This window comes from Galeopterus variegatus, unplaced genomic scaffold (genome assembly GCF_000696425.1).
Source record: "Galeopterus variegatus unplaced genomic scaffold, G_variegatus-3.0.2 Scaffold3817, whole genome shotgun sequence".
Taxonomy (NCBI): domain Eukaryota; kingdom Metazoa; phylum Chordata; class Mammalia; order Dermoptera; family Cynocephalidae; genus Galeopterus; species Galeopterus variegatus.
Window position 1 is genome coordinate 140,229 of NW_007729928.1, and position 9,288 is coordinate 149,516.

Sequence of the window (9,288 nt, forward strand, 5' to 3'; positions counted from 1 at the left end):
AAATATTGTGAACCATATATCTGATAAAGGAACTCAAACAACTCAATAACAAGAAAATAAATAAGCCAATTTAAAAGGCGTTCCCAAAAGGAGATATACAAATGGCCAACAGGTACATGAAAAAATGCTCAATATCACTAATCTTCAGTGAAATGCATTGGGGAGATGTCGGTAAAAGGATACAAAGTTTCAGTTAGACAGCAGGGATACTTTCATATTGTACAACATGGTGACTACAATTAATAACAATATATTGTATACTTGAAAATTGCTAAAAGAGTAGATTAAATGGTCTCTCCACCAAAAAAAAGCATGTGAGGTCATGCATATGTTACTTAGTTTGATTCAGCCATTCCACAATGTATATGTATATCAAAATATCATGTTATACACCATAAATATACACAATTTTTGTCAATTTTTAACATTTCTATAATATTTAGGGTGTTGGATAAATCTACATGAATCCACACCCAGTAAACAGTGAGCTTACTTATGACTTTCACTTGAGCTAAGCCACAACGAAGTAAACACAAATGAAATAGTTCCTTCCACGTTTGCTTCAAATTTTGCAAGCTCAGGAAATAAGTTAATATCCTTCCAAACCCCCACAAAACACAACAGCAATTATGGGTGTGTTTCTAATTACCAAAATGGATAAGAGACGACAACTAGCCCAGTCATAAGTAAGCGTCAACAAAATATAATGCACGTCAGTCAAAATGGACATTAACTGCCCGTCAGAAACAGTGGCAAGAGGAATTTTAAAAATAAAATAAAATAAAGCCTGGTGATTGAAGGACCAGGTTGGGAAAATAACGACTACAGTCCTATTCTCTACTTACGTGGAAAGAATTGTGAAAATAAAAGCAGAAAATGTCTGAGAAACATCAAAACCTGCCTTGGCATAATAGCCCAAAACCATGATGGTAGATTTTTATTCTGTAATGGACTAATGAGGTTTATCTTCTAAGGATGGAAGTGAAGAATGACTCACTCACAATTGTAAAATGTAATAATGAACCTGACATTGCTCCACCCAGACCCACTTCTCAGATAACCACCAACCTGAGGGCAACTGTCCTCCTACAGAAAGGAGCCCAGCAAAGTTAGTTACTAATTAGAAAAAATCATCCAATTATGCTAACTTGCTGAGACTGGCAAGCCGTGTTTTACTTCATGTAGGCAGAATTTCATCCACACTTGGGAACTGTCTATAAAAGGACAAACAAAAGAGCTGAGAAGAGAAGACACTCCATTCTGGCTTTCACGAATACAATTCTGCACCACGCTCGCCCTGAAACCATGTCTCTTCGACTTTCCAGTGGATCCAGGAGGTCCTGTCCCCGTCCCACCACAGGATCACTCAGGCTGTCTAGCGGGGGAGCTAGCTTTGGGGCTGGAAATGTCTGCGGCCTATCTGGAATTGGAAGTGGCTTCTCTTGTGCCTTCGGTGGCAGCTCATCTGGAGGAAATGCAGGGGGAGGCAACCCCTGTGCTGGCTTTACTGTGAATGAGGGGGGCCTCCTTTCCGGCAGTGAGAAGGTGACCATGCAGAACCTCAACGACCGCCTGGCGTCCTACCTGGAGAATGTGCGAGCTCTGGAGGAGGCAAATGCAGACCTTGAGCAGAAGATCAAGGGCTGGTATGAGAAATTTGGGCCCGGCTCTTGCCGTGGTCTTGATCACGACTATAGTAGATATTTCCCAATAATCGATGATCTTAAAAATAAGGTAAGAAATTACATTTTACAATCATTTTTACACGCTTTTGTTTCTAAATTTTCTTTTTCCTTTCTCACTGAATTCAAAAAACATTTATCACTCCTACTTCTAATTTCTTAAAGGGGATTTAAATTTAGCATTGGAAATGAGGAAAAGTGGATTTAGTTGGTTAACTTCATGGTAAAAATGCTACTATATTAATTTGGATCATTTCCATTTCCTAATCTAAAAAAAAAAAAACAGTTTTTGTTTGTTTTTTAAATTGCCTTTAAAAAACCAAACTCCCTATTTCTAGATCGTTGTTTCCACTACCAGCAATGCTAATGCTGTTCTACAGATCGATAATGCCAGGCTGACAGCTGATGACTTCAGACTAAAGTAAGTAGACTCCCGGAGTGAAAAGAATTCATGGCAATTAATGCAAGGCTTTAAATAGAATTTATTTTTTAATCCCTTCATTAAATATTACCAATTCCTATTCCAAAACTGTAAGCCACTTGGATGTAAAATAAACAGAATGTTATAGCTTTTCATACTTTGGCTATTACATATGAAGTGTAAATTGCTATAAAACTAGTGCCCAATACCCTAGTTTTTTTCTGTCAAATACCTCAAAATAAAAATAATAATGAGGAGGAGTGGTGGACTAATGGGTACAAAACTATGCTATCTACCTTAACTGAATTATTGTGCAATATATGCATGTATTGAACAACACATTGTACCCCACAAACATGGACAAGTAGATGTTAAAATAAGTAAAAATAATAATGATTACAAAATAAACTTTGAAAATGTCTCTTGTGGCTAACTCTGCCACTTCAAAATTCCAGAATTCTAGCATTGATCATTGATTGGTGATTATGTCCCCAACCATGTGACAAATTGGAAAATCATTAACACTCTTTAAGGTACGAAAACGAGTTGGCTCTTCATCAAAGTGTGGAGGCTGATGTCAATGGGCTACGCAGAGTTTTGGATGAGATAACTTTGTGCAGAACGGACCTAGAGATTCAGTACGAAACCCTGAGTGAAGAGATGACTTACCTTAAAAAGAACCATAAGGAGGTAAGAGCTGACCATATGCATTCTGCTATCCCTCTGCAGACACTGTCCACCTAACCAGGAGATCACCTACTTAACCTCTTAAATAAGAAGTTGGTGCTGAAGACTCGTTGTCAGACAGACATGAGGGTCAACTTGTCTTATAGGTGTCAAGTTATTTGTACAGATGCACCCTTGTTCTCTTATCAAGTTTCCCACGGGAAAAAAAGGGAATCACGCTTTTCAGACCCATCAGGGTTATAAGAGCTTTGGTTGTGTAATTATAGCTAAGTAAAAATGGTCCACTTAGGAGATTATATCTAATTAGATAAAATAAGTATACATTCAGGACACCCTAAGAAAACTAGATCTAAGTTTCTATGTTACAGTGGCAGATTTAAAACATTAAAACATTTACTTCATACACACATTAAGTATACATACTTAACATTAATACATATTTTTAATAGGTATAGCTATAAAGATAATGAGGCTAAAATTAAGCTGTTATACCAGAATTTACACTTCCAAGCAAATAGTATGCTTTCGAAGTGGTCGCTGTTGGGAGCTAGATTCAAAATTGCATCATGTAGCCATTACATCTTCTGGATTGCTTCCAGAGCCACTGTTTTCTAAAAAGGGAAAAAATCTTTCCTTTGAAAATGTGATATTTTTAAACAGTCAAAAGATTTCCACAGTCAAGCCAAATACTTAAAGCAGGAGATCAAGCTAAGGAAACCAAGAATGCTACTTGATTAGTCATAAGGCTGTCTTATAAATATAACTACACCCTTGTTCTCTTATCAAGTTTCCCACGGGAAAAAAAGGGAATCACGCTTTTCAGACCCATCAGGGTTATAAGAGCTTTGGTTGTGTAATTATAGCTAAGTAAAAATGGTCCACTTAGGAGATTATATCTAATTAGATAAAATAAGTATACATTCAGGACACCCTAAGAAAACTAGATCTAAGTTTCTATGTTACAGTGGCAGATTTAAAACATTAAAACATTTACTTCATACACACATTAAGTATACATACTTAACATTAATACATATTTTTAATAGGTATAGCTATAAAGATAATGAGGCTAAAATTAAGCTGTTATACCAGAATTTACACTTCCAAGCAAATAGTATGCTTTCGAAGTGGTCGCTGTTGGGAGCTAGATTCAAAATTGCATCATGTAGCCATTACATCTTCTGGATTGCTTCCAGAGCCACTGTTTTCTAAAAAGGGAAAAAATCTTTCCTTTGAAAATGTGATATTTTTAAACAGTCAAAAGATTTCCACAGTCAAGCCAAATACTTAAAGCAGGAGATCAAGCTAAGGAAACCAAGAATGCTACTTGATTAGTCATAAGGCTGTCTTATAAATATAACTACTTGAATAATAACATTAATTTGGTTATAGGGGTTCAAGTTGGGTTATAGCCCATGGTAGTTAATAAGTTCTCGGTGAACTGAAAGCAATAATTGATTTTTGCAATGCCTCATTTACGAGTCAACCCATATATATCTTTTTTATCTTTTTCTTTTTCTGCTGAGGAAGTTTTCACTAAATCCTCAGAAGTAAAAACCACATCTGGTGATAAAGAATGTATAGGGCCCATCAGAGAGGAAAGAATGCTAGAATAGCCTCAGGGATTTGCTGCAGGATGGAAAGAAAGCCTACATTACCATCATCAAGACTAATCCATTGACTGGTATCAAAGATACAAGAAAAAAACCCAATCCATACGTAGAGAGGAAATTTTCTGCAGCAGAGACATAAGCTGGTCTGTGTTATTTCAATTTACACTGTCTTAGCAGTGATGCCTGCCATCCACAATCTTGGAATTGACTCACTTTACCCTAACAGCATGCAGCTCATACAGAATAATGTGTAGACTTTGACGGCAAAATAGATTCCAGCTTTCATGATGATAACAATCATATTAACCAGCATTTGTTTAGCATTTATATACCAGATAGAGTGACTAAGTCTTATTATTATTACTTCTTTCACATTTTTAACAACCCAGAGAAGGATTTTTCATCATCCTCAATTTTCAGACAAGTGAATCAAACGTTAAAGAGGTTAAGCCACCTTGCCAAGTTCACACAGCCACTAAAGGGCAGAAACAGAACTCACACGGAGATATGTCTGACTCCAAAGTCCAACATGATACTGTGATGTCCCTGTGTAGGCTTAAGAGACAGCTGGGGTTCTGTAGAGGATAATGCTCTTTCCTGGAAGGTACACACACACACACATGCACACATGCACACATGCACACACATTTATTTATCATCTTTTGACTTGTTCGGAATTTTTCAAACAGCACTTGGACCATGTTCATTCTGTCTGTGCCAAGTGCACACATGCACACATGCACACACATTTATTTATCATATTTTGACTTGTTCGGAATTTTTCAAACAGCACTTGGACCATGTTCATTCTGTCTGTGCCAAGATGTAGCTGAGTTGAGAACGCATCAAAACTGGTCTCCAGTGGAATTAAGACCGGTTCACAAAGGTGGAGACATTTACACTATCAACAAGTAGAATAAGAGATCGAGGACAATTCATTTTCAAGATTTTAAGGACTTTCATGTGGAAAAGAAATTAAGACTTTTTCTGAGTAGCAGAACTAAAACCGATGAGTTGGGGTTACAGTAACTGGAGTTTAGCGGGCAGTGACTGAGAGCTCTGGAGCAATTAAAATTCTTGCAGAGTGAGGCAGGGAGTGAGTTTACCTTTGAGAGTTAAGTCAACTGGACAGAAAATATAAAACGTGGGGGAAGGGGAAACCAAAGGAACTCTAAGAATCCTTCCAAAGCTAAGCTTCTAGACTTTCTGTGAGATTCCGGGGTAGCTGAGCTGAACTTTCCCGCCTCCAGGAGATGCAGGTTCTGCAGTGCGCGGCTGGAGGTAACGTGAACGTGGAGATGAACGCGGCCCCCGGCGTGGACCTCACGGTTCTGCTCAACAACATGCGAGCCGAGTACGAGGCCCTGGCCGAGCAGAACCGCAGGGACGCGGAGACCTGGTTCAACGAAAAGGTGAATCTCCTGCAGAAAACAATCCCTGTGCATTGAAGTGACGTTCACAAAACTGAGATTTGCTCTCTCCCTCCCGCCGTTTCAGAGCGCTTCGCTGCAGCAGCAGATCTCCGAGGACGTGGGAGCCACAACCTCAGCCCGAAACGAGCTGACCGAGATGAAGCGCACTCTCCAAACCCTGGAAATTGAACTCCAGTCCCTCTTAGCCACGGTATGAAAAGGACAATTTCTTAACATCTCCCAGGTTATCATTTTAAATATCTGCCAGTTGATTTTAAAGCCCTTAACAGTATTGAAAATGTGTCCACGTATATGTTTTTAATTGTCTTAAAACGTAAGGAAAGAATAGGGTTGCATATATCATAGCTAAAGCAGCAACACCAATGTCTTTAGATCTAGTCTGCCAAAAAGAAAGATTTGCTCATTTAAAGCAGTGTCATAGAGTCACTTTAACAATGTGAAATGTAAGACAATTAAAGGTAAAGTTAACAAGAGGAGAAAATTAGATATCAAAGAAGTTTCTGCATGTGGGTATGTCTGTCTCAGGCTCTTTTTATGGTTTCCTGGCAGAAACACTCCCTGGAGTGCTCGTTGACAGAGACCGAGGGCAACTACTGCACGCAGCTGGCGCAGATCCAGGCTCAGATCGGGGCCCTGGAGGAGCAGCTGCACCAGGTCAGAACCGAGACCGAGGGCCAGAAACTCGAGTACGAGCAGCTCCTCGACATCAAGGTCCACCTGGAGAAAGAAATTGAGACCTACTGCCTCCTCATAGGAGGGGATGATGGGTAGGTGAAATAACTTACAGAAAAGATGTGAAATACTAACATCTGCTTGAAACTTAGGTCCCTGGAAAGTGAACATGAACTAACGTGGGTGCGTTTAATACGAGTGCTACATAGCAAACATCATACTCCACTGCCAAGATACAAATTAGCAGCATCTTACAAAACCAAAACGCAACAAGCCCTGTGTTTATGGTGAACATTAAAAATGTCTTTTCTTAATGCTAAAGCAGAGTAGTTTCAACCACTGAGTATGTTCTCACCAAAGAGCGAAAGAAAACCTCATGGTGAATCTAGGATTGAAGGGGTGCTCTCTAAACCACGCTTTTGTGATATTTTCACAGGGCTTGTAAGTCTGGAGGTTACAAGTCTAAGGAATATGGATCTGGAAACGTGGGAAATCAAGTCAAAGGTAATTAAAATGAAATTCTGTTGTTATGCTATACTACTTCATTTTCAATGCACAGCTTTTCTCTATATTACCATGCTTTAGTAAGAATAGATACAATAAAGATTTGTAGTAGTATCAGTGTGTGCTAGAAGTCTAACTTTAGTGATGCGTGCTAATTTTAAACAAAGTAACATGTCACCATGTTTTCACCTAACCAAGCAATCAAAATTCACCAAATATGAGTCTAAGTGTTTGTGCTTACTGCATAGTTCATCCTATATAAAAACCATATTATTCCTTTAATGGATATAATTTCTTATTCATCTATTTTTAGCTCCCTAAAATCTCTTTTTAAATTTTAATTTTCAGATTCAGCCAAACCCATAGTGGTTAAGAAAGTTCTTGAGGAGGTAGACCAACGCAGCAAAATACTTACCACCAGGCTCCACTCCCTGGAAGAGAAATCTCAAAGCAATTAAATTGAGACACAACAGAGAACATATGCCAAATTCCCTCCGAGAAGAAAAGGCGTTATATATCGGTCCTGAAAAAATTAGCAAGTCTAGGAAAAATGTCTGTCCTGTTGTCTTTCTGTTACTTTCTCTTTCTCAGCAATCAATAGCAGTATCTCCCCATTCATCGGGAAGAATGTCACATGCAAATATGATGACTCATTTGATTACCCTATAGAAAACTGTTGTCAATTCTTTGTAGTCAATAAACCTTATTCTTTAGCAAGTTATCACTAGAGATGTTGTTTTATATTTAAAATATTTGTGACTGTGCTACAGATATATGAACACCTGACAGCATTTAATCTGTTGTCAATTCTTTGTATTCAATAAACCTTATTCTTTAGCAAGTTATCACTAGCGATGCTGTTTTATATTTAAAATATTTGTGACTGTGCTACAGATATATGAACACCTGACAGCATTTAATTTACATGAAAACTTTTTTTAAAAAAATAATTAACAGATTTCCCACTAGATTTTCATGAGGCTCTCCCAATAATTCAAAATAAGACAAATTCAGAAGGAATAAAAATATTTCCACTTCAATCCCTAATCTACCATACTTTGACATAATAACAAGCCTGTTCTCTTTTATAATAGCTAAAATGTACGCATTTCAAGCTCTTCGTCTATAAAATGGGGATGATAAAATTACTTCTCTCAAATGGTTATTGTAAAGATTAAGCCAATAAATTACTGTAAAGTACACTTATGGGGTAAGCGCTCAATGAATGTTAACTCTTATTTTTTAGTGCTCAGTATTTATAATGATTAATTTTCAAATCTCATTTCCCTTTTGGATATATTTATTTTAAAATATTCTAAATGTAAGAGAAGTTAGCAAAAGCTCTGGTTTAAAATCCAAGTTATATTAATGGAGTCATCCTCTTGTATAACTCTCTTAGCCACTGGATTCATCTCTAATAAAGGGAAATAAATTAGATTAACTAAAAACATAATTTCCTCAGATCAAATATTTCTCCTAGATACTTAGTTGACTCTCAGTCTTCTATGGATGGATTATCCATATCATGGTACTTTCATGAAAATTTGTTTTAGCCTCCATGTGAAAATATGAAGCAGAAGAGATGATAGAGTCCTTTAAGGGCACTGTAATTATCTCTGAATTAATTTTATTGTCATCTTCTGATGCAACCTTAGCCAGAGGCCACTAGAGCCAAAATACCTAATTTATGTCCCCCATCAGATTATGTGAAACAAAAACATTACAATCTCAAAGAAAACCACTTTGGAAAAATATTTTGTAATTGTCTAAATGCTGAAGTGATTTACACTATTCCCACCTATCATTAAATACACCCTCATGACTGCATCAAACTGAAAAGCCTCTGCACAGCAAGAGACACACTCAACAAAGCAAAGACACAATCTACAGAATGGGAGAAAGTGTTTACAAACTACACATCAGACAAAGAGCTAGTATCCAGAATATATGAGGAACTCAGACAACTCAACAGTAAAAGAAAACAAATAACCCAAATTTCAAAAATGGATAAAGGACCCGAACAAACATTTCCCAAAAGAAGGCATACGTATGACCAACAAGAACATGAAAAAATGCTCAAAATCACTAATCATCAGGAAAATGCAAATTAAAACCACAATTAGATATCATCTCACCCCAGTTAGAATAAGACAGAGTAACAAATACTGACAAGGATGCAGAGAAAAGGGAACCCTCCTACATTGTTGGTGGGAACATAAACTGGTCCAGCCATTGTGGAAAACAGTATGGAGGCTCCTCAGACAACTAAAAATAGA

General features: G+C 37.4%; 1 protein-coding gene across 1 annotated transcript; it reads left to right on the forward strand.

Moving 5' to 3' along the window:
- Positions 1-1,251: 1,251 nt before the first annotated feature.
- KRT25 (keratin 25) lies at positions 1,252-7,733 on the forward strand. The gene is made up of 8 exons (XM_008586067.1): positions 1,252-1,734; positions 2,021-2,103; positions 2,637-2,793; positions 5,654-5,815; positions 5,901-6,026; positions 6,386-6,603; positions 6,945-7,012; positions 7,361-7,733. The coding sequence occupies exons 1-8, from the start codon at positions 1,306-1,308 to the stop codon at positions 7,468-7,470; spliced, it is 1,353 nt and encodes a 450-aa protein (XP_008584289.1). The 5' UTR covers positions 1,252-1,305; the 3' UTR covers positions 7,471-7,733.
- The last annotated feature ends 1,555 nt before the right edge of the window (positions 7,734-9,288 follow it).

What these genes read in the sequence shown, in the direction of transcription:
- KRT25 (XM_008586067.1), top strand. Translation starts at nt 1,306, where the DNA reads ATGTCTCTTCGACTTTCCAGTGGATCCAGGAGGTCCTGTCCCCGTCCC. An exon ending in GCTGATGACTTCAGACTAAA is followed by an intron (nt 2,104 to 2,636) that starts GTAAGTAGACTC and finishes ACACTCTTTAAG; the next exon opens with GTACGAAAACGAGTTGGCTC. An exon ending in AGACCTGGTTCAACGAAAAG is followed by an intron (nt 5,816 to 5,900) that starts GTGAATCTCCTG and finishes CCGCCGTTTCAG; the next exon opens with AGCGCTTCGCTGCAGCAGCA.